At 40.0% G+C, this 23,490-nt stretch overlaps 5 protein-coding genes across 8 annotated transcripts; 2 read left to right on the top strand and 3 right to left on the bottom strand.

Moving 5' to 3' along the window:
• Window positions 1–371: 371 nt before the first annotated feature.
• LOC106370575 (chloroplastic group IIB intron splicing facilitator CRS2-B, chloroplastic) lies at window positions 372–2,083 on the bottom strand. The gene is made up of 8 exons (XM_013810576.3): window positions 1,971–2,083; window positions 1,488–1,704; window positions 1,326–1,410; window positions 1,170–1,237; window positions 1,039–1,089; window positions 889–962; window positions 750–808; window positions 372–669 (listed from the first exon to the last, which is right to left on the bottom strand). Exons 2-8 carry the CDS (start codon window positions 1,677–1,679, stop codon window positions 476–478), a joined length of 723 nt encoding a protein of 240 aa, XP_013666030.2. The 5' UTR covers window positions 1,680–1,704; window positions 1,971–2,083; the 3' UTR covers window positions 372–475.
• A 619-nt stretch (window positions 2,084–2,702) lies between these two features.
• On the top strand, window positions 2,703–6,022 carry LOC106372200 (plastidic glucose transporter 4-like). Of its 3 annotated transcripts, none has more exons than XM_013812361.3 (14): window positions 2,703–2,859; window positions 3,068–3,310; window positions 3,436–3,559; window positions 3,645–3,712; window positions 3,876–4,008; window positions 4,089–4,188; window positions 4,270–4,382; window positions 4,467–4,560; window positions 4,637–4,790; window positions 4,927–5,073; window positions 5,143–5,216; window positions 5,294–5,382; window positions 5,460–5,574; window positions 5,667–6,022. In XM_013812361.3, exons 2-14 carry the CDS (start codon window positions 3,097–3,099, stop codon window positions 5,847–5,849), a joined length of 1,608 nt encoding a protein of 535 aa, XP_013667815.2. In that variant the 5' UTR covers window positions 2,703–2,859; window positions 3,068–3,096; the 3' UTR covers window positions 5,850–6,022. The 3 variants fall into 3 exon arrangements, with proteins under 3 accessions (XP_013667815.2, XP_013667813.2, XP_013667814.2); XM_013812359.3 differs by having other exon boundaries at window positions 3,068–3,331; XM_013812360.3 differs by having other exon boundaries at window positions 2,846–2,998; window positions 3,068–3,331.
• An 8,349-nt stretch (window positions 6,023–14,371) lies between these two features.
• On the top strand, window positions 14,372–15,007 carry LOC106370576 (glycosyltransferase BC10-like). Its single transcript, XM_048768161.1, has one exon. The coding sequence runs from the start codon at window positions 14,372–14,374 to the stop codon at window positions 15,005–15,007; it is 636 nt and encodes a 211-aa protein (XP_048624118.1).
• Window positions 15,008–16,158: 1,151 nt separating this feature from the next.
• On the bottom strand, window positions 16,159–19,511 carry LOC106372201 (probable glucomannan 4-beta-mannosyltransferase 11). Of its 2 annotated transcripts, XM_048769130.1 has the most exons (10): window positions 19,066–19,510; window positions 18,875–18,973; window positions 18,438–18,690; window positions 18,196–18,306; window positions 17,756–17,892; window positions 17,383–17,496; window positions 16,961–17,160; window positions 16,675–16,866; window positions 16,420–16,587; window positions 16,159–16,381 (listed from the first exon to the last, which is right to left on the bottom strand). In XM_048769130.1, exons 1-9 carry the CDS (start codon window positions 19,351–19,353, stop codon window positions 16,440–16,442), a joined length of 1,542 nt encoding a protein of 513 aa, XP_048625087.1. In that variant the 5' UTR covers window positions 19,354–19,510; the 3' UTR covers window positions 16,159–16,381; window positions 16,420–16,439. The 2 variants fall into 2 exon arrangements, with proteins under 2 accessions (XP_048625087.1, XP_013667818.2); XM_013812364.3 differs by having other exon boundaries at window positions 16,326–16,587; window positions 16,653–16,866; window positions 19,066–19,511.
• Window positions 19,512–22,269: 2,758 nt separating this feature from the next.
• LOC111207006 lies at window positions 22,270–23,267 on the bottom strand. Its single transcript, XM_022704543.2, has one exon. The coding sequence runs from the start codon at window positions 23,046–23,048 to the stop codon at window positions 22,551–22,553; it is 498 nt and encodes a 165-aa protein (XP_022560264.2). The 5' UTR covers window positions 23,049–23,267; the 3' UTR covers window positions 22,270–22,550.
• Window positions 23,268–23,490: the final 223 nt, after the last annotated feature.

Below are 23,490 nucleotides of genomic sequence, written 5' to 3'. Positions count from 1 at the left end.
CTTTCATAACCTTCTTTCGTATATTATTATATATCAAGTAATTTTTAGAAACTTGAAAATATATCCAAATAATTAATAGATATTTGTAAGTAGTAAGTAATCGAACAAGTCAAGTAACTTACAAGTAACATTTTTGGACAAGTACTCGAAATAACAAGTACTCGTTTCCGACAAGTCAAATACAAGTCGAAAAAATCATTACTCGCTTTAGACAAGTCAAATATCAGATATACGTTAAAAAAATAATTACTCGCCTTGCGCCCATCCCTAGGACAAACAATAACATAACGTTCTACCCTTTTGCTCTGTTAAGCTTAAAATCAGATAATAATTACTCTTATCTGCAGTTGACCAAAAAAAGATATATAAAATAGTAAAATACTAATTTGCTGGAATTGTAATCATATCTACTTGTATGTTGTTTCACAACAAAATGAAAATGCTAAACCAATCTGTATCTATATTATTTTTTCAATCATACTTTGTGGAATTTATACTTCTGCACAAGATTAAACCTTGAGATTCCTTCACTGAATCCACTGAGGACAAGAGTCTTCACAGCTTCACTCCCTTGCTCGAGTGATTCATCAATCTGTCTCCGTTCCGATGTACTAAACTTCTGAAGAAGGAAAGCTTTCATATCCATGTTTCCTGGTGGATGACCAATGCCTGACCAAAAATCAACAAACCGCTAAGCTTCATATAGAAACAAAGGATACTATCATGTCTCAACCGAACCAAAAAAGTACCTATGCTTAGTCGAGGAAAGTTTCTACGACCGTCCAAATTCCCCATTACACTCTTTACTCTGCAACAAGTACAAAACTAGCATCAGCTTCTAGACCAGAAACACACACTTAGATGTTCAAGAGGCACATACATACATACCCGTTGTGATAGCCTTGACCTCCTTTTGGTTGAAGTCTCAAAACCCCATTTGGTAAGGCCATCTCATCGTAAACCTACGAAGGATAAACCCACATTAAGCTTCAATAAAAGGGTTCATTTCTGCTTAGTAAATAAAGACAATAACTTTACCAACAAAATGTGGCGCAATGGAACTTGATAATGTGCAGCTAAAGATCCAACCTTTAAACAACAACATAACAGTTTCAGGTATGAGAATTTGTTTATGCAGCTTATGATAAGAATGATAAACAAAGACAAACCGATTCGCCGCTGAAGTTCATATAAGTCTGAGGTTTAGCCAACAAGATAGGTACCTCTTCAATAGCACCTGTGCTGATCAGATATAGATAGATATAACCGAGAAGTCATCATCAGCTTTTCTCATGCTTTAAACCGAAAGAAAGAGAAGTAAGTACCTATTCCGATTAGAGCTTTGGACTGTATTGTGTTCATCAAAACACCTTCTTTTCTAGCTAACTTATCAATCATCTCAAAACCAACCTTAAAACAAACACAAAACTTGTATCATTGCAGAGACCAAAACCAAACATCTCTAAACTTGTTTTTCTTTTCATTACATTGTGTCTTGTTCCATGATACTTGTTTCCTGGATTACCCAATCCTACGATAAGCCACGGAGTGTACTCCACTTTGAACCTATCACTCTCGCTAGAAGTAGATGAACAAACCCGAAACCTCGGTTTCCGACAAACGGGCTTGTTGACATGAAAATGGTAAATGCAACTTGGTGTATACGCTGAGCAGAACATCGAGCTGTTGAGTTAATAACCTATGCTGCAAAATCATGAAAAATTTAACCTTTTAGTGAGCAAATGTATTGTCATATGGTTTATTAAACTTCCAGAATTACTACATTCGTTTCCATATAGTATCGAATACATTACAAAAGAAGTTATAACATGTTTTCACGAAATTTGAAATCATAAGAACAACCAAGAATCGAAGTTTAAAAAAGAATCAGAGATTAGTGATTAACTACAAGAGTTGCTGAAGATTACTTAATATTTTCTTAGTGCTAAGAAAAAAAAAGGGTCGCTTACCTCTTCTTCTGGAGTTTTCGAATCTTTCAAGAGATTTTTCCTTGGAATGAGATAGAAGAAAGATGAACTGCGTGAGCCCGACCGGTGAGAGACGAAGATGTTAGAAATGGTCGGATTATAAGTTAATGGGCCTTATAATCGTAGCCCACACTAATATGATAAATGATTGGGCCTTCTAATCGTAGCCCACACTAATATGATAAATGGCTTTTTATAAGGTCTTCTCTACACGGCACGTGAGTTAGTAGTCTTCTCTTATCAGGTGCGGCCGACGTCATCCAAAATCTAATCCACCCTTGCCAAATAGTCTAACTGCGTCATTTTTTACTTTTCTCTTTTTCATTTATTCTCCCTCTCTTTTTGTTTTGTAGCGTTTTACATATTTTTTACCCTTCTAAGTTATTACTCTGCTAATAATCTAATATACATTTTTGCACCAATCATTTCATACTTCGTTGAATTACATGCAGCCGACTGTCTCCCAGTTGGCAAGGAACCTCTGGTAGTCAAAGATGAAATTATCAGTTGATGATCATGAAAATAAATTTCTGATTTAGAAAAAAAATTGTAAAACAAAATGCTATTTCAGTTTGTATTTACATTTCAGAATTTTCGTTCCAGTTATTAAAATATATAAAGATGCATCATCAGTCATCACATTCAGTAAATAATGAAGGGAAAAAAAACGAATTTATGGGTTATGGATAAATATAAATTATTACACACAATTCCAAACTATAATTTCCAACTATTTAATAAATGGAAATGAAATGTTCCTGAAAACGACAATAAGCTATGAAGTGAGTTTCTTTATCGGCATAAAAAATATCTGCTCTCTTCTCTCAGAGTATCATCTCAGTCTCTCCGCGGAGTCTCCGAAGTTTCTCTGGTAACTTCCTACTTGAAATCGTTTCTGCTTCTCTCCCTATGCTGTTCGTTTTTTTCTTTCAAATCTGAAGTTGAAAACTCGATTTTGGTTGATCAGTCGCGATCGAGAGAGAGAGCGTTTACTCTCGATCGTCATCAATGTAACAATTTCGTTTGATTTAATGCGATCCTCTCTCGGTGTGTTTGACTTATCTTTCTTTTCGTCGCAGGTTATAAAAGCTAAGATAAAAAAAAAAAAATGCAATCGTCAACGTACGCAGCTGTTAAAGGAAACGCCGCGTTTGCGTTTCAGAGACGTAGCTTCTTCTCTAACCTCGTCAGCAGATCGGCCACTACTACTACCGGAATTCGCTTCAAACCGCTCCACTCTTCCGCCTGGAAAGCCATGGGAGCAAAACTTGCTCGCGCTGAAAACGGGATCCACAGTCTCTCCTCGGTCAAAGCTCGATCGGGTAGAGCACAAGCCTCCTCTGGTTCGTCTTTGATTCTTCTGTGATTGCTGCTTAGCTACTTCTTACTAGATGTTTGTTTGTTGACTTTTGGAGTTGATCATCTGATGATGATGATTGAATTGTAGGTGGTGGTGGTGGTGATGAAGAAGAAGCTATGCCTCTGAGATCTGAAGGAAAAAGCTCAGGGACGGTTTTACCCTTTGTTGGTGTTGCTTGTCTTGGTGCTATCTTGTTTGGTTATCATCTCGGGTATGATAAATGAGTAACTATGAACTCTTGATACTGATAGATTCACATGATGATGATGAAGAAGTTTCCATTGGATTTGAATCAGGGTTGTTAACGGTGCTCTAGAGTACCTTGCTAAGGATCTTGGTATCGCAGATAATGCTGTTTTGCAAGGCAAGTCTTGCTTCTCTTACTCCTCCTTTGGATGATAAACATTGAGAGTAATCATCTGTGTGTATCATCAACTGGAAAAATTTGACATCATTTTGATTCGTGTTACCTACCATTGGTAGCCTAGCTTCTAATTGGTATGCTCTCTGTGGTTGCTTCTGAGCAGGGTGGATTGTTAGCGCGTTGCTTGCTGGTGCAACGGTCGGTTCTTTCACCGGAGGTGCATTAGCTGACAAATTCGGACGAACTAGAACGTTTCAATTGGATGCTATCCCGCTTGCCGTTGGAGCTTTCTTATGGTATTTTTTTTTTTTCTCAAGTACCAAGTCATGGGAACTTATAAAGTGATTATTTTTAACGCATTTTCTCTCTTTTGTAGTGCAACAGCTCAGAGTGTGCAGACTATGATTGTGGGACGTCTGCTCGCAGGGGTTGGAATCGGAATCTCATCAGCCATTGTACCACTTTACATATCCGAGGTTGTTTTTAACTCTTTTCTTATTTTTTTTTAGTTTTCTTATATATGTTATGGTGCTGAAGCGTGTGATGATGTGCATCAGATATCACCAACTGAAATTCGCGGTGCACTCGGATCTGTGAACCAGTTGTTCATATGTATAGGAATACTTGCTGCCTTGATAGCTGGATTACCCCTTGCAGCAAACCCTCTCTGGTATGTGAATCCTTTTTGATTCATCCGAACAGTATATTGGGTTTATAACTCTTTATGTAAGTTCTAGTCTCATGATTTTTTTAGGTGGAGGACGATGTTTGGTGTTGCAGTTATCCCTTCCGTTCTGTTAGCGATAGGAATGGGGTTTTCTCCAGAAAGCCCAAGGTGGCTCGTTCAGGTACTCTCCTGGAACGCAACTCACACACTTAACTGAGATCTTTTTTTTTGACTAATCAGGGAAATCATTTTTGCAGCAAGGAAAACTTACTCAAGCAGAAAAGGCTATCAAAACTCTGTATGGTAAAGAAAAAGTGGTTGAACTAGTGCGTGACTTATCAAACTCTGGCCAAGGTACTTCTGAGCCAGAGGCAGGATGGTTTGATCTATTCAGCAGACGCTACTGGAAAGGTATCGCAAGACTTGCTGGAGATTCATTTTTATTCTTCTTATAAAAGGATAGAGATCAAGCCAATATGTTCCTTTCAGATTTTCTTTTCGGATTGGTCTTGTTTACCTAGTTTCTTTCAACTTCTTGTTTTTGTAGTTGTAAGCGTAGGTGCGGCGCTCTTCTTGTTTCAACAGTTAGCGGGTATAAATGCAGTAGTATACTACTCTACATCTGTGTTCCGCAGCGCCGGGATCGAATCCGATGTTGCAGCCAGTGCTCTTGTTGGAGCATCAAACGTGTTTGGTTTGTTTCCTCTTCTCTGTTCCCACTGAGTTCCATTGAACAAATGACCTGATAAGAATGCTCTCGCAGGAACTGCTGTTGCTTCGTCTTTGATGGACAAAATGGGAAGGAAAAGTCTTCTACTTACTAGCTTTGGTGGAATGGTACAAATCTCAACTTGAATTGCCAGTTTTTGTGCGTAATGAGGCTAACTTAGATTTGTGGTTTTTGTATGGAAAAGGCGTTGTCCATGCTGTTGCTCTCTCTGTCCTTCACATGGAAGGCTCTTGCTGCATATTCTGGAACTCTCGCTGTTGTTGGAACTGTTCTGTAAGTCAATCCGTCTCTTATGTTTTCGACACTCTGTTTCAGAATTGACCAATTCTTATGCTCGTTTGTTTTACCAGATATGTTCTGTCGTTCTCACTTGGTGCTGGCCCGGTACCAGCTCTTCTTCTTCCAGAGATATTCGCATCTCGGATCAGAGCAAAAGCTGTCGCTCTTTCTCTCGGCATGCACTGGGTATATATATCTACAAGTTTCTATGATTCAAAACAGAGGTTCTTCTCTACATTTTCTAATTGTTTTTTCTCTCTCTCTTTTGCTCCCAACAGATCTCAAACTTTGTGATAGGACTCTACTTCTTGAGCGTTGTGACTAAATTCGGAATCAGCAGTGTGTACTTGGGTTTCGCAGGAGTGTGTGTCCTTGCCGTCATGTACATTGCAGGAAACGTGGTGGAGACTAAAGGACGATCACTCGAGGAAATAGAGCTTGCACTTACCTCTGGAGCTTGAAATTAATCCTTGATAGCCTCTATACCACTTTGTTTCATCATTGATCCTTGTTAGTCTCTCTCTCTCTCCCTCTCTATCTCTCTCTTTCTTTCGGTCTACTCTTGTTGCTCTCTAATAACTTGTACAATGGACAAAGTAATCAATCAAATAACGAGAAATCGATTCAATAACTACATGATTTTCCTTTCCCACCATATAATTTTAATTTTCTTCTAAAACTAGTAGTTCTAACGATTGATTAACAATGTATCATTGAATTGATCATGCCCAAAGTAAATGGTATAAGTCTAACAGCTTTAGCTAGAAGTGAAATTCCCCAGCCTAATTGGTCTTTTACTTAATTCACTTGTGCCTTGACTAAGCGAAGTAATTAGTTCTATTATGCCGCTCAAGACCTCAAGAACAATACAACTAATTGTATTTGACTATAAAGCCTAAAAGAAGAAGAGGGAGGGAAAGTTCTGGCAGTGACATTTAAGTGCACCTAAAATTAGGCATGAAATCTTGCTCCTCTGTTTCGTAGGTCTGCACCGGACATTTTGCGCACTCTTCCTAGCTACTCTTTTTTTTTTTTGTAATACCATTTCATTTGGGAATTAAAATCGACTCATCGCCTTTACTTAGCCTGCAATCTTTTGTACTTCCTAATCAGTCCTATGGGCAAGATAAAAACCGTAAGAATGTCAACATCTTAAACCCAAGTTTCGTATTAAACACATGATCGTTATATATATGCTTAATGTACGTAGAAAAACCACCAGGTAAAAGCCTTTATTCAGTAGTCCACCCTGTTAATGCCCTCGTTTGACTTTGCCTAATACACCCGAAAAACATTTGTTAGTCTTTTACAACTTGCAATAACGCATTTTATAAATTATAATACAACTGTTGCAAATTCCTTAACGATCACAAAACCCATCTTTCTCTCCTCTATCCACCATGGGGACTACGGATCAAAATAGCAAGAGAGAAGAAGAACACTTAATCATCTCAAAGCCCTTGAGGTTGATTCTCTTACGAAATGGGAACCATGTCTTACGCTCACTCTTCTTTATCATCGGTTTCTCAGTTGGTCTCTTCTTTTGTCTACAACTCAAAGCCTTCCACATGTCCGCGACCAAGTCAAAACAAACCTTATGGTCCACATTACTACTATCCAATCACTCAACAACGATGGAGATCAAACAAGATCAGTCACAAACTCAAATACTTCAACACAACATGACTGATCAAGAACTCTTCACCAAAATCTCATCATCGTCATCTTCATGGTTTTGGAGGAGACATAACAATGATGAGAAGATGGTTGTGAAAGTGGCTTTCATGTTTTTAACAGGTGGCGGACTCCGACTGGCTGATTTGTGGGATAAGTTCTTTGAAGGACATGAAGGGTTTTATTCAATATATGTTCATACTAATCCATCTTTTCAAGAACATTACCCTGAAACATCCGTCTTCTACTCAAGAAGAATCCCAAGCCAGGTTATAATATTAATAACTTCTTATTTTCTTTGTTCCTCCTATATAGTTTACCTTGTATGATTAGTACACCTAGACGTATATAATCAGCAACTATATCATTACTATACCAAAGGTTACATACATCTCTTGGATTTGACAGGATGCGTTTTTTTTCACGTAACATGTGTATAGATCTTGATTTGCAACACTTGCATGAACCCATCACTAGGTTTAGTGACTTTTACAGATTTAAAAAATTGATAAACATATAAGAAATCGTGTGTATTCTAATTAATCTTGAGTAAATAACTTTAAAGGATAACAAAACTAGATTTAAAAACCCTAAAACCTCTTGAACCGTATAGATACTTTGTACTGATAAAACAATTAATAATTAATAACCTTGATATCCCTCGGTCCTTTGTCTCTGATTGGTGCAGACTTCTTTTCACCTCTCTGCCAATTCAAAAAATTCCCTCTTTGAGAATTATCTAGCAGTCCAAAGACAGCTCTTGGAGAACTCTCACCGGGATCCGCCTGCGACTCCGGTCGACGGGCCCGCCGACCACTGCTGAACTCGTTCCCACCGACGAAAGAAGCTTTAATGGAGTTTCCCTGTCTCTCAAGCTGGTTTCGCTACAACCCCTCCATTGTCCCAAGAAACTCACAGAGGATTCTCTGTAGTTCCTAAACGAACCTCTGAACGTCGAGCTGGGGATTCCTGGTACCGACATCTTACGTCGTCCCCTTACGACATCTGAATCGCTCTATTTCATTTATCTTCTCGAAGCAGACCAAGCAAATCTCGTTTTCATTTTACTCCTTGTAACCTCTTGGCTTTGGGGGAATCCCTGTGGCCTGTAGACGCTACTTCACTTACAAGTAACTGGCAACTGACAGTAAATCTTTCTCACTTGCGAGAACCATGGCTCATCGAAGAATTTCGTCGGCTGAAAAGGGGAAAGGAATTGATCTGAGCTCTCAGCAACCTCCCCGGTTGGCCCGTGTCAAAGCTCCCTTACCAGACAACTCAGAACTGCTGCGAAAGCATTCTCTAACGCTTATTGGGAGAGTCACTAATAAATCCATCCAAAAAGTGTGGTCTCTTATACCATTCTTCACAGAGCACTGGAAGACTGAATTCAAGCCAATAGGAGCTGACTTGGGTAATGGCCTCTTCCAATTTCAGTTTGAATTGGAATCAGACCTGCTCGCTGTTCTAGAACAAAGGCCATACCACTATGCGCGGTGGATGGTAATCCTCCAGCGATGGGAGCCCACTGTCTCCCCAAACTTCCCGTCTCTGATTCCTTTTTGGGTCAAAGTGCAAGGACTCCCGGTTCACCTGTGGACAGAGCCCATCATCAGGGTCATAGGAGAAGACATTGGCCTCTATGAAAAAGCCGATATAACCCCCCTAACAGCGAGGATGAGGGTTCATATTGATGGCTTGCTACCTCTAATTAAAACATCTGTGGTCGATTTTCCGAATGGTGATTCGGTTACTACCACACTACTCTACGAACGTCTGGATAAGCATTGCTCTAAATGCCTCAGACTCGACCACGAGCTTAAAGAATGCCTGGTGGCTAGAGCGGAGAAGAAGGCTCTACATCAGCCCAAGGGGAAGGAAGTGGTAAAGACCTGACTCATGCGAACCAGAGTGCTATTCCTACAAGAGGAATCTCTGCTTCCTCTGCTCATAATGATCCGAATGCCAAAGGAAAAAGCCACCAGAGCGCCCCCCCTTACCACTTCTCTGCTTCTAACAATGGTGATGAAAACTCTAGACTTGCCTCGAAAGGTAGACGTGATAAACCAGAGCACAGAGTTTACAAATCCAACCCAAAAGATTGGGACATGAGATCTAATCAGCGACGTACCTATAGAAATGACAATCGATCGCGAAGCTATCGGGAACATCCTCCTCTGTCATTCCGGGGAAACTCCCACCAGAGGCACCCTCCGGCTCCCCCGAGCAGAAGCTATTATCGAGAGATTCCTAAGGAACGATCAGGCACCGGAGAAGCCACTTCAGCCTCACCAAAACAGAGTAATGGGTCATCCGAAAGGGGGATTCCCCGGGCTAGGGACCCAACTCACTTCTCTGAGAAGATATTGGAAGAGGCTAGAGGCGAGGCAAAACATGCTCTCCTGCAGTATACCAAGTGTACCGACCCCTCAGAAAGAGAAGTTAGAATTGAAAGAGCAAAGCAAGCAGAGGAACGTGGGCAACTAGAAGAAACTGCCTTACGTATTGCGCGTCGTACTTCTAGAACTAATCTGGATGCTCAATACTCTGAATCTCGTTCCCACGAACGTAGATCCTCCAGTAAAAGGATAGGGCCAGCCTCTCAAATAATAGCTGCCAATGCTGAGGAGAACACAAATTATCAAAACTCAGAGAGTCGAGACAGACTACCGGCAACTCTAAGACTTGGCCCTCCTCTAAATGATAGTGAGAGACATGAAGAACAGAGTCTTCTATCCCTGGATCGCAGTGCTGACCGCATTCCAGCAACTCAACGCCTGGGACCTATCTCTTCTGCTGAGGCGATAGATGATGAAACTGACCTTCCTCACCTACCCGCAGCTAAACGCAAACCTGGTCGTCCCCCGGGGAAAAAGACAAGACAGGAAAAATCTAAAGGCCCGGTGGCTGCTGTTCCGCCAAGGCGAACTACCTCCCGCTCAAAACCGTCCCCTATTCGCAGGAAGGATACGTCAACAAACGCGGGAACAGCAAAAGGAAAAAAGAATGGTAAAACTAAGAAGGGTGAAACATCTCGAGCTGCTCAGCGCCCGACTGGTAGCACAACATCAGATCACGCCCCAATCATCAACCTCGTTCCACGCTCTACCAGACGAAGGATGGATTTTCGGACTCCATCCCTCCCCGCTCCTTAGCGATGGCGAGCTGGAACTGTCAAGGGTTGGGAAATCCCCGGACAGTTCGACGCCTAGGAGAGATATCAAAGAAATATGATCCTGATATTATCTTCATTATGGAATCCAAAAATCCCAATGATGTGGTGCTCAAGAAACTAGAGCATCTGAGATTGAAGTATGATTGTCATCACTTGGTACCACCAACAGGCCATGGCGTTGGTGGTCTTGGACTATTCTGGAAACAAGAAGTTGATGTACAAATCTTGGAGGCGAATGCCCATGTAATTGACACGGTTGTGTCCTTTGAAGGAAAAACATTTTTCTCTTCTTTTGTGCATGCTAGTACTGATCGTAACACGCGAAATGCCCTTTGGGACAATCTGCTAATTAAAGCAACAGATCGGGATGAGCCTTGGTTTGTCACTGGTGACTTTAATGACTTAATAAGCAGGGAAGAGAAAGATGGGGGACCAGAGCGCGCAGAGGGCTCCTTCTCTGACCTCCGTACATTCTTCTCGGAAGGTGATCTCTTTGACCTCCAACATTCGGGGGACTTCTTGTCCTGGCGAGGGAAACGAGGTGATCATCTCGTGAGATGTAGGCTGGACAGAGCAGTGTCAAACACGCACTGGGCTGAATGCTTCCCAACAGCGAGATGTGAATACCTTGGCTTTGAAAGTTCTGACCATAAGCCTCTGATTTCTATATTTGATCAAGGGAGGAGACGACGAAGAGAAATATTCCGATATGATAGAAGATTGTGTAAAAATGACGAGGCAAAGCGCATCATATCTGAGTCCTGGCGTGGGAACCCAGCGGCCACGGTCTCCTCGAAACTCAACTCAGCTCGTTCTGCTATTTCAGAGTGGAATAAATCACAGCAGCGCAATAGCCAGCAAGTGATAGAACAAAAGAAATGGGAGCTAAATGAGGCCCTCTCAAGCTCTGTGAATGATACCGCTCTCATTCAAAACATCTCTGAGACACTCAACGCAGCTTACCTTGCGGAAGAAGAATATTGGAAACAACGGAGTCGCCTCCTATGGCTTAAGTTGGGGGACAGGAATACTGGCTATTTTCATGCGATAACAAAGTCAAGAAAACGAGCTAACGGCTTCTCGGTGATTGAGAAGGAAGATGGCCAAACGGTGCATAAAGAGGAGGAGATTGTCTCGGTCATAGGTGATTACTTCCAAGCTTTGTTCACCTCACTCCCGGGAGATAGAGAGGAAACTGTTCGGAGGGCTCTCCACCCAATTGTTTCAGTTGCTGAGAATCAAGTACTTATTGCGATACCATCAGCAGCTGAAATAAGGGAAGCAGCTTTCTCTATACATGCGGACAAGGCACCGGGACCCGATGGATTCTCGGCGGGATTCTTCCACACACATTGGGCAGACGTAGGTCCTGATATCGTCCGCGAGGTGCAAGAATTTTTCCGTAGCGCCCCCCTCCCGAGTGGAATTAATGACACTCATATCCGGCTGATCCCGAAGATCTCCCAGCCTCAAAAAGTCTCCGACTACAGACCAATAGCACTTTGTAACGTCTACTACAAGATCTATTCAAAGATCCTTACCCGACGCCTCCAACCAATGATGGAGAAGCTGATCTCGGAGAATCAATCGGCTTTCGTCCCTGGCCGAGCGATTGGAGACAACGTGCTTATCACTCATGAGGTACTCCATTACCTCAAGACGTCCAAAGGGGAACAGAGATGTGCTATGGCGGTCAAGACTGATATGAGTAAGGCCTACGACCGCCTCGAATGGGAGTTCATCTCGATGGTTCTAACCCGTCTGGGCTTCCATCAGAACCTGGTCCGATGCATAATGCATTGTATCACATCTGTATCATACTCCTTCCTCATTAACGGCTTGCCTAGAGGGAAGGTAGTACCGAGTAGAGGTATCCGTCAAGGAGACCCTCTCTCTCCCTACATATTTATTATGTGTAGCGAGGTGCTCTCGGGATTATGTAACAGAGCGCAAGGAGAAGGCCTCCTCCAAGGCCTTCAAGTAGCACGAGGGTGCCCTCGGATTACTCACCTCTTCTTTGCGGACGATACAATGTTCTTCCTCCAAGCCAACAAGGAGAATTGTGCATCTCTCAAAACCATCCTCAGCCAGTACGAACAGGCATCAGGGCAATCGATCAGCAAAGAAAAATCCGCTATCACTTTCTCAAGGAAAGCTCCAGCTTCGCTAAAAGAAATGGTCAAGGGCGCATTACTAATTGAAAAGGAAGGAGGTGTGGGAAAATACTTAGGGCTTCCTGAGCATTTTGGGCGCAAGAAAAAAGATCTCTTCTCATCAATAGTTGATAAGATAAAGCAGAAAGCGAGAGGTCGATCGAACAAGTACCTGTCTGCGGCGGGGAAGCTAGTACTCCTGCAGAGTGTTCTCTCTGCCATGCCCTCCTACCCTATGTCCTGCTTTAGTCTACCGGTATCTCTGTGTAAACGGATTCAATCCGCAGTAACCCGATACTGGTGGGATAGCAACGAGGAAACCAAGAAGATGGCTTGGATTTCATGGGAGAGCATGGCCAAACCAAAAGCTACAGGTGGGCTAGGGCTTCGAGATTTCCAGAACTTCAATGTCTCCTTACTAGCGAAAATTGGATGGAGACTCCTACAAAACCCAACGTGTCTACTTGGAAAAGTTTTATTTGGGAAATATTGCTTAGACAGTGGTCTTATTGATGTCTCAGTATCATCGACATGCTCTCATGGGTGGCGCTCAGTACTACTTGGAAGGGATCTTCTGGTGCAAAATCTTGGCTGGATTATTGGAGACGGCGCCTCGGTTAATATTTGGACGAACCCCTGGTTAAGTTTGGACGGTCAACTACTTCCTATGGGCCCTCCCAATGAAGCACAACTGGAGCTCAAGGTGTCGGATCTTATCATTCCGGAAACAAAAGAATGGGATGTCCTAAAAATCAGACGTAACATACCTGATTATGAAGAGAGAATTCTCGCAATTCATCCAAGCCTAACGGGAGCTCCTGACAAACTCATCTGGTTGGGCACAAGATCAGGAGAATATTCAACAAAATCTGGTTACTTCACGGCTGTTACAAGCGATGACGACAGACTGAACCTACAAGACGATCAGCAATTCAAATGGAAAACTAGAGTCTGGAATATCTCCTGCGCACCGAAAGTAAAGCTTTTCTCTTGGAAAGCACTTCGAGGAGCTCTCCCTGTTGGGGAACGACTAATGGAGAGACACGTACCTGTGGATCATCGGTGCAAGAGATGTGACTGCTCAGAATCTATCCTTCACCTCTTCTTCCAATGTCCGTACGCACAAAGGGTATGACAACTCGCCCCGTTCACTACGGCATTGGATGTGAGCAGAATAACAGATTTGATGGCTAGTTGGGAGACCTTAAGCTCACTTAACTGTCTCCCTCCCGCTGGTATCACTTCGGGGTGTCTGTTCCCATGGGTCCTCTGGTCGATATGGAAAGCTCGAAACAAATTTGTATTTGAAGGACACTCTGCGTCTCCTGAGGACACCCACTCGGCGGCCATAGCCTTAGCTCGGGAATGGAGTCAGGACGTGACGAAAGAAAGCCCAAATGCTCTTAGATCGCCTCCTCAACAAATCCCATCCCCGCCTGGAACGGTTGTTGTTCGGTCTGACGCAGCCTGGTCCTCTGTTTCGAAGAAAGCAGGTCTTGGATGGGTTATACTCGATGAAGCAGAGACTAACTCCTTCCAGTCTTCAGCGAGCCCGGTGCTTTCCCCACTTGCAGCAGAGGGTTTGGCTCTTCGCGAGGCAGTGAAACACTGCAGAGGAGAGGGACGGAATCGGACCTCCTTCGAGCTGGACTCAGCTCAACTAGTGAAAGCTCTCAACCCTGGACCCCCTTCCAAGGAGCTCTATTGCATTACCGCTGATGTTAACTACTTTATCTCAGCTTTTGAATTTGTCTCCTTTGTTTGGATACCTCGTGAGAGGAATTCCATGGCAGATTGCCTTGCCAAAGATGCATTGAATGTATCAGAACAAGAGGTTGGTGGTGCTTTCATAGCTCCCAACTAACTACTTTGGTTTAAATTAATGAATTGGTGTTTCAAAAAAAAAAAAATTAATAACCTTGATTTAGTTGTGTTTCGTGACATAATTATGAAACAGGCAGTGTATTGGGGAACATGAACAATGGTAGACGCAGAGAGAAGACTCCTAGCCAACGCTCTCCTCGACAAATCAAACCAAAGATTCGTCCTCTTGTCCGATTCTTGCATCCCACTCTTCAACTTCACAACCATCTACGATTACTTAACCGGCACTAATCTCAGCTACATTGGCTCATTCGACGATCCAAGAACACCTGGTCGAGGCCGCTACAACCCAAAAATGTATCCACCAATTAATATCACACATTGGCGAAAAGGATCACAATGGTTTGAAACAACCCGCGAGCTTGCTCTTCATATAATCGAAGACACGGTTTATTACAAGATATTCGATCAGTATTGTAAACCGCCTTGTTACATGGACGAGCATTATATCCCGACATTCGTTCACATGTTGCATGGAGAGATGAGCGCAAACCGGAGCTTGACTTGGGTTGATTGGTCCAGAGCCGGTCCACATCCTGCCCGGTTCATTTGGCCTGACGTGACCGACGAGTTTCTTAACCGTATCCGGTTTACAGATAAGTGTCCGTATTATGGTAAGGATAGTGAGAATATTACAAGTTCGAAATGTGTTTTATTTGCGAGAAAATTCACCAAAGAGACTTTAGAACCCTTGTTGAGAATCTCGCCTTTAGTTCTTGGGTTTGGTCCCTAATTACTTTAATGTTTCGTAAAAAGGGAAATTTTACTACTCTTGATATACAGTATATTAGGCCTACAGCATATGGCAATAATGTTGAAAAGACAAATAGTGTTGTCTAAATTTAAGAATCGATCCCTTTACTTTTCAAAAGTTTGTGAAAGTACCCTAACTTTTGGTTGTTTAATAGTTTTGTCTTATGGGATGGGATATATTAGGCCTCGGCATCCGGGTCTTCGGGTCGGGTCTTGTCGGATCCGGGTCCTCGGGTCGGGTCTTGTCGGGTCCGGATCCTTCGGTTCCTAGAAATTTATACCCATATAGGTACTATAATTTTTCGGGTCGGTTCCGGGTCGGATCTTGTCGGATCCGGATCGGTTCGGGTCTATAATTTCAATACCCGTAAAATACCCATAATTTTCGGGTATATTTCGGATCCAGGTCGTTTCGGGTATTTAGGACCCGAAAAGGATCCGAAATACCCGAAGTAGACCCGAAAACTCTAAAAATACCCGAAGAACCGCAAAAATACCAGAAAATACCCAAAAATTTATCCAAAATCAGACCCGAAAACCCAAAACATACCCGAATTTTACCTGAATACCGAATTATATTTTCTAAAAATCTAAAATTTTACCTGAAACCTACAATTATACCCAAAAACCCGAACCCGAAACTTTAAAAAATCCGAAATACCAAAAATATACCCAATCACCCAAATATACCTAATATATACAATTATTTGCGGGTACTTTGGGTACCCGAACGGGTCTCGGATAGGACCCGGACCCGAACCGAGACCCGCGGGTCCAAAAAAAGAAAGACCCAATAGGTACTTTACATTGATCAGGACCCGGACCCGAACCTGTATTTTCGGGTCGGTTCCGGTTCAGGTCTTCGGATCCGGGTAAAATGCCCAGGCCTAAGATATATTTTTTGTCCTGATAAAAAGACAAATAGTGTTGTCTTTACAGAGGGACTTTCAACTTTAGTCTAAAAACCTTTACAAGCTGTCAAAATAATCGAGGAAGATGATGGAGACATTACTTTAGACTCACCAAAAAGATTATAACTGGTGGGAGACTAAGAGAATAGGAACCAGACACAAAGACAGACACAAGGGAAGAAAAATTGCTAATGAACATGACAGAAGTGGAGGAAATAAGTGAATCTAAAATCATCATGATATTCCACAAGTTACACTGTACATAATCTTAGGCACACCATCCATACCGAAGAACTCACATTGTAAACATATAAAGCCAAGATAATATTGAATTCTATAATCTAGAAAAAGAAATTATACTCTTACCAGTTTCAGTATATGCAGTGCTTAGCTAAATATGTAACAGATATATTACAATGTTATTTTCTTGGTTAGAGTAAGATGTCTAATATTTGTTCCAAAAAAAAAAAAAAAGTAAGATGTCTAATATATAGGTACATTTTAAGTTCCAACAAAACCAACTCCACATATAATAAATGCAAGAGCCTGCATGGATAGATAAATGTATAGCAATGTATTCCCATATGCAAAGTCGTAGCATGCACAACACAGTATGTATATCCCCACCATCATCTCTTTTGTGTTTACTCTGCAAACAAAAAACAATTTGTTTAACAAGTTAATATCCTTAACTTTTTTAGAGACATTATTTACCTTTGGCTTTGATATTAATCACCTTTCGAGAATCCCATTGCGAGGTTTTTTCACTTGTGGAAGTAACTTAGTCTCAAGAGCATCTCCTAATTTCTCGGTGACGACCCATTCGTTTACTCTTCCTCCTTCGAGTAATCCGATGAAAGTTCCCTTAGTCCGATGCATAGCCATTACATTCTCGAACAAGACCCAGAAAACCACGAGGTAGAATGATCTACATAAAATAATTTCATATCAATATTATATTGTAACTTGAACAAGTAACATGTTGCGGACCTTGCGGTTATATGAAAGGAGAATGCACTAACCTTGGTGTGGCGATGGCGTTGAAGAGAGTGATCATAAAAGGAAGGTAGATAGTTGACCAAGTCGGAATGTTGACTTCGGAGAAGAATACGCTCGTAGGAAGAATGACGCAATAGAAAAAGAAAGTGAAGAAATGGACTATGATCTTCCGTACAAAGAAGAAGCTGTAGATCACATACAGTTTCTTCCAAATCATTACTCTCTGTTCACATTAGCAAATCACATGCATTACCAAAACGTTATTTTTATTTGTGTAAAGATCAGTTAACCATAATATAAACTGAAATTGACATCATGCATTCGTGCGTTGGGTGTTCGTCTCTCGTAAAAAAAAATATTTGCCATAAATAAAAGACGGTTGGCACCAAAATTTCGGGCACGTCTTTATCTCAAAAATGAAATAATGAAGTTAGAAAAGTACTACCTTATTGTGAATAATTTCCATAGTCATTTTCCTGAAGAGATTAGCTGGACCGCATGACCATCGATGTTGCTGGAATCTGAAAGCCTTAAACTGGCTTGGTAGCTCACTTTTCACCTACAATAACCACTATCTTGTTATAGTATATAAAAAGCTTTATGTCATAGTATATAAAAAGCTTTATTTATTTGACGTCCACACGTATTTACATTACTATATTATGGCAACGGAATGTGCACGTTATCATATTCTTTTTTTTATAATCATGTTCAACTTTCCATAAAGTATGTGCAAAGCAAACTACACATGTGACGAATATGTTTGGACACAATCATTAACTAACTATAGTCCAACAAAGAAAACAATTGAAATATACCGTAATGTCGTTGACGAAGACAAATTTCCAGCCGTGTAAACCAACACGAACGGCCAAGTCCATGTCCTCAACGGTGGTCCTATCTTTCCAACCTCCGGCTTCTTCCATCGCCGCTAATCTCCATACACCAGCAGTCCCTGCAAAACTCCAGTTATACTGTTTGTGATATTAAGTTGGTTTTTGAGTTATATATATATATATAACTACTTGGTTTTTGAGTTATATTATATTTTAAAATATTTGATTTTAGCCAATAAATATAAACATAATACATTTTATACAGTAAAATTTGACTTATTTTAGCGATTATTAGCATAGCTAAGACACTATGAAACTAAATATAATTCTAGAGCAAATAAGAATATAAATAGTACCGAATTTATAAAAAAAAAATGCAGCAGAGGAAATAGTATTTAAATAAATGTTGATAGGGATGTTACCATTGAAACCGAAGAAGGCATGTCTAGTGGAACCAGATTCTTGCTCTGCCATGAAATGGTAATTGAGGGACATCTCCTGCATCCTAGTCATCAAGCACTTGCTTGCATTCACTGCACCAATAAATCTTTTTATTAACAACACATATGTTATAACTGTATACTTGATTTATCTCAAACCCAATTTACAGTAAAATCACATGTTTATGTCAATTGTCAAAAGTAAATATTTAGTGAATCCATACCAAATTTCCATCGAGCTTGAACAAGAGCGAGCTCCGGATTGTGGATGAGAAATGGGACAGTGCGTTGGAGGTAATCGGGCTCTGGCTGGAAATCAGCATCGAAGATGGCAATGTAGTTGCAGTGTTTGACGTAGCTATGCCTCATACCTTGTTTAAGAGCTCCAGCTTTGTAGCCATTTCTATTTTCTCTCCTCTCACATTTTATGTTTATTCCTTTGCTTGCCCACTGAGCACACTCCATGCTCACCATTTCCTGCGATTAAGACATTAAATATTTGGAATATTAATAACTAAATCATTGTCTTTATGACCAGTGAAGGCAAAAGCAAAAAAGAAACGAAAAGAACCTTTTTGTTGTGTGTCTTTACAATTAATTAATGGAAAAAAGACTTAAGTGTTTGCTTATTTTTAATTTGAACGCAATCAGTTATATGTACCATGATGGTAGGATCAGTGGAATCATCTAAAACTTGAACGATTAGTCGATCCAATGGCCATATGAGTCTACAAGCAGCACCTATGGATAATTGAAAGACCTGTGGATTCAAAACAAAATCGAATTTTAAAGGCCGCACCATATCATCATAATTGAATACTTTGATCATTAATTCATAAAACTATAAAGTACCTCTCTTTCATTGTACATTGGGATTTGCACAAGAACCATGGGAAAGTTTTGACCTCCTTGCTCAATGTCCTCTTGCATTGCCTCCCATTTGTAGGTCTTCTCAGGTTTGCGTTTCAAAAGCTTGACGTAAACTACTACAATGTTCATATAAACACTCTCTACGAAAACTAGCAAGGAGATGACCAAACATATATCCACCAAACATTTGAAGACTGGAACTATAAGTAGACTCCTCGTTTGTCTCAACAACCACATAGTTTCCATGCTTGAATATAACTCTTCACACATTTATATGATTCAAGCGTTTCGAAAGTTGCAGCTGCATCTTCATAAGAACTCTCCTTCCATGGAACTTAACGCAATTGAAAGACAAATATTTTTCTTCTCGCCGGGCGGGGTGATATAGAATTGTATATGGTGATATAGAATTGTATATAGGAAGATGATATGATTTAGGAATGGGTTTATCTTGTCTATATAAGTACTGACTGACTTGACTTCTAGGGAGATTCTCTTTTTTTTCTTTTTGGGTTGAATTAAGTAATTTATCTTTGGGTTAATAACTTTGTCTTTTATCGGTATCCGTCGTCGTTTTACCGGATTACGTGGACCCCATATTGAGCATTATCGTAGCTAGTGGGAACAACAAAATGGGAAAAGGACCAAACAAAAGGCTTCACTCGGTCTCGCTTTTTTTATTCATGCTGTAATTTTCACGTGGTAGTTTTACGCATGTAACGGTACAATACCGTCACGCAGTTGGACGAAACTTTCTTTATAGATAAATTAAATGTAAAACATGTACTAGTTAAACTAATTTTAACCCCTAACCATAACCTCGAAAATCAAAATGAATTCAAACAACCGCAGTAAAATAAGCATTTGTGTAATTTTGAGAACAACAACAATTAATGATGTCTCTGAAATTACAAATCGCAAACCGAAGACTCTTCCCTCATTTTATCAAAAAAAAAAAAAAACTCTTCCCTCGTTAAAAGTATGATTGGTTTCTCCGCTACCACTCGCAAACGCAGTTTTTGCAATTGATAGGTTGTTGGCGTTTTGCAACAATCACTCAAACCGATTCAAATCGCTATAAACCTCGTAAATTCAAAAGCTGGTTTCAGCTAGCGTTTGCGGTTGCGGGAGGATAAAATTTTTAAAACAATATAAATACAAAAATAAAAAATATTCAATAAAAATTTTAAATTGGAATTATAAAAAATACTAAAATATATCTATTATATTTTAATTAATAATATAAAATTTTAAAATAAAAATATTTTCTATAATTTTAAAAAAATTAAAACTATAAATTTCTAAATATAATTTTTATATATATTATAATATTATGATTTTTGATATTTTTATAATTATATAAAATATAAATATTGTTAATTTATTATTTAACCGTTGCTGCATTTGGTAGTTAACTAGTCATAAGTATCCCGCAAACGCACCAATTTCTAACCTCAAAACCAGTCTTACAAATCTTTTAAAACCGCTAGAAACCGCAACCACCCACATCCGCAAACTCCCGCAACCGCAACCGCAGCTGCTACGTTTGAACCAGTCAGGTCCTAAGTATTTCGCACGTAGGAAAGATTCATTTATTGATGACCGGAAACAAGTTTTCTAATGACTCTTTTTAGTGACTTGACTGATTTGAGAGATTATCTTTCAGTAGTGTACGTATTCGCCTAATTGCATTGAATGATTTGTAACGTCTGGTTGTTATAAAGTTGCAATTAATTTTGGATTTGTTGACTGTAAATCTGTAACTTAGTAACCTGAAATATATCGACAGCAACAATATGCAGAAAAAGTATGAACTTTCTATGTTCCATCCTTTTAAGAAAAAAATCCAAAGCTCTTTGAATAATCGCATTCTAACTTATAACGTACATACATTATATGTCTTCTTATAGAATAGTTGAATAATATACTGACGAGAAAATAAAATAGAAAATGTCGAGAGAGATTAGCCTGGTTCAAACGCGGCGGTTGCGGTTGCGGCAGTTTGCAGATGCGGGTGGTTGCGATTTCTAGCGGTTTTAAGAAATTTGTACGACTGGTTCTGCATTAGAAATTTGTGCGTTTGCGGGATACTAATGACTGATTAACTACCAAATATAACAGCGGTTAAATAATAAATTAACAATATTTACATTTTATATAATTATAAAAATATCAAAAATCATAATATTATAATAAATATGAAAATTGTATTTAGAAAGTTATAGTTTTTAATTTTAAAAATTATAGAAAATATTTTTTTTTATTTTAATATTTTTATAATTCCAATTTAAATTTTTTATTGAATATTTTATTTTTTGTATTTATATGGTTTTTTTAAAAGAAGAAAAAAAAATTATCATCTCGCAACCGCAAACGCTAGCTGGAACCAGCTTTTGATTTTAAGAGGTTCGGAGCGGTTTAAAGCGATTTGTAACAGTTTGTATGATTATTTTTAAATGCTGTCAACCGTTACTACCCGTAAACATTGCGTTTGCGGATGACAGCGGAAAAACCAGTCAGGACTCAAGTCAGATCTGGAATGTCTCTGCACTAAAAAAAATGTTCCCACGTGACTTTTGTCCCTTCTCATCATAACCAAATGGCTAATTAAGGGCTGAGAAATACTAACGGGCCGGAAGTGGACAACACCTACCGACTCAGAAAAGAGGCCCAGGACTGGCATGTGTTTGCATCAAGACAATTAAGGCCCATTTAAGAAATGGGCTATTGGGTATATCAGGAAATTGTATTGGACCTACAACTATTTTCAATTGCGTACTAGAAATTAAAATTATTATTAAACAGGACATAATTAAAAGAAGACAAGCTTTAAGCAGAAGCAAGTGTGTGTCTCCTCCTTCTCACGCCCACCTGTTTTATCATTTTGCCCCTCCAACACACTAAATCCAAAATCATATTATTGCCTCTTAAGAGCCGTTGAGAAATTTTCAAAACTCATTTTGTAAAATCATACAATAGGTTACACGCCAAAATAAATATATTTGTGCACGCCACAACATGCCAAGAATATACATATAATAATGTCTTACCCCATGTGGTAAGTTTGTCCCGTTCTATTCAAAAGGTACCTTCCCTAGATCCAATGATTCTTTTGTAACGTAAGTTACGTAACTCAAACATTTGTTCTGTTTTGCCCGTAATTTATTTAATCAGGACCATCTCTCCATATATTCACAATCTCTCAATGTTAAGATAATTAAAGATTACATCATATCATGCAAATCTTACAATCGCGGTTAGAACACAGAAGCGGCCATGGGGAAATGTGACTATATGACATATTAACTATAACATTTCATCATAACAATAACATCCAACCATAAACATTTTATATGTTTGTAAGAAAAGAAAAGCTATATGAAGAAAACAAACGCAAAAAAAAGCAGTCATCTTTGTCTAATGCGCCTTTTAATTAGGAAAAGAAGGATAAACAAGTTTTCAACTTTTCATTGCTCAGGAATCGAAACCAGGACTGGTCGCCAAGGTTTTCTCAAAATCCTTAACCGAAATGACTGAACCGGACCGGAAGGACCGAATCGTCGAGTCATTAACTCTCTCCCGTCACCGTTAGAAGTAACGTCGCCGCCAGCAACCGACGAAGTCCCGCCCCTCGCTTCTCCGCCGCCGCCTATCTCTTCCCCACCACTAAACGGCGGAGACGGCGATGTGACCATCAGCTCTTTCAACTTACGCCTCGCACGGTGGTTTCCCCTCTTCTTCTTCCCGGAGTTTCCATCCAGCTCCGGCGATTCTTCGAGGATCTGACGGAGATTCCGTCTGCGGCTGTCGGAGCTCTTTTCGAACAACATCCGCAGGGTTTTGCGTCGGTGGAGATGAAACACAGGACTTTTCGTCGGGCTCATTGAGGGGTTACCGGCGGCGGATGCCTCCAAGCTGCGATTTGCCGCGAACAGTTTGAATTTGTGTAGTCTGGAGAGTGACATGGTGAGAGATCCAACGGCGGATCGCGAATTGGCCGCCAGATCGTTCTTCTCTCCTTTACTTTTTGTGTGAAATGCGAGAAGCTAGCAACTTATTAGTAACGGCGATTGTTGTTTATATATTATCATTTTTAAATTAATAGAAAGGATAGTGATTTAGATTTATTATATGTAACGATCTGGTCAAATTATGTTTTATGATTTGCAATCAGGAGAATTTTTCGTTATGTTAAAGCGAATTTCTCAAGAAAAGTTAGTCTAATCCCTACTTGACAGTTAATTACTACTAGTTGTTGTTTCTTAAAATTGACACAAGATTAAGAAATAAGGTGTTAAGTACATTTGGTTCCGGATATTGTAATAATGTTTAAAAACACTCCCGAGTCCCTGACATTATAGCTGGTCATTTTATCCGTTATATTTGATTTGATTTGTTATTCGTTTC

This window comes from Brassica napus, chromosome C9 (assembly GCF_020379485.1).
Source record: "Brassica napus cultivar Da-Ae chromosome C9, Da-Ae, whole genome shotgun sequence".
NCBI classification, from domain to species: domain Eukaryota; kingdom Viridiplantae; phylum Streptophyta; class Magnoliopsida; order Brassicales; family Brassicaceae; genus Brassica; species Brassica napus.
The sequence above is the reverse complement of the archived record's forward strand: the minus strand, read 5'-3'. Positions and strand labels throughout refer to the sequence as shown.

What these genes read in the sequence shown, in the direction of transcription:
- LOC106370575 (XM_013810576.3), bottom strand. Translation starts at nt 1,679, where the DNA reads ATGTTCTGCTCAGCGTATACACCAAGTTGCATTTACCATTTTCATGTC. An exon ending in GGTCAAGGCTATCACAACGG is followed by an intron (nt 809 to 888) that starts GTATGTATGTAT and finishes TACTTGTTGCAG; the next exon opens with AGTAAAGAGTGTAATGGGGA. An exon ending in CTTTCCTCGACTAAGCATAG is followed by an intron (nt 670 to 749) that starts GTACTTTTTTGG and finishes ATTTTTGGTCAG; the next exon opens with GCATTGGTCATCCACCAGGA.
- LOC106372200 (XM_013812359.3), top strand. Translation starts at nt 3,097, where the DNA reads ATGCAATCGTCAACGTACGCAGCTGTTAAAGGAAACGCCGCGTTTGCG. An exon ending in GCCCAAGGTGGCTCGTTCAG is followed by an intron (nt 4,561 to 4,636) that starts GTACTCTCCTGG and finishes TCATTTTTGCAG; the next exon opens with CAAGGAAAACTTACTCAAGC. An exon ending in GCTGTTGTTGGAACTGTTCT is followed by an intron (nt 5,383 to 5,459) that starts GTAAGTCAATCC and finishes TTGTTTTACCAG; the next exon opens with ATATGTTCTGTCGTTCTCAC.
- LOC106370576 (XM_048768161.1), top strand. Translation starts at nt 14,372, where the DNA reads ATGGTAGACGCAGAGAGAAGACTCCTAGCCAACGCTCTCCTCGACAAA.
- LOC106372201 (XM_048769130.1), bottom strand. Translation starts at nt 19,353, where the DNA reads ATGTGTGAAGAGTTATATTCAAGCATGGAAACTATGTGGTTGTTGAGA. An exon ending in TCAAGCTCGATGGAAATTTG is followed by an intron (nt 18,307 to 18,437) that starts GTATGGATTCAC and finishes TTATTGGTGCAG; the next exon opens with TGAATGCAAGCAAGTGCTTG. An exon ending in TCTTCGTCAACGACATTACG is followed by an intron (nt 17,497 to 17,755) that starts GTATATTTCAAT and finishes TGGTTATTGTAG; the next exon opens with GTGAAAAGTGAGCTACCAAG.
- LOC111207006 (XM_022704543.2), bottom strand. Translation starts at nt 23,048, where the DNA reads ATGTCACTCTCCAGACTACACAAATTCAAACTGTTCGCGGCAAATCGC.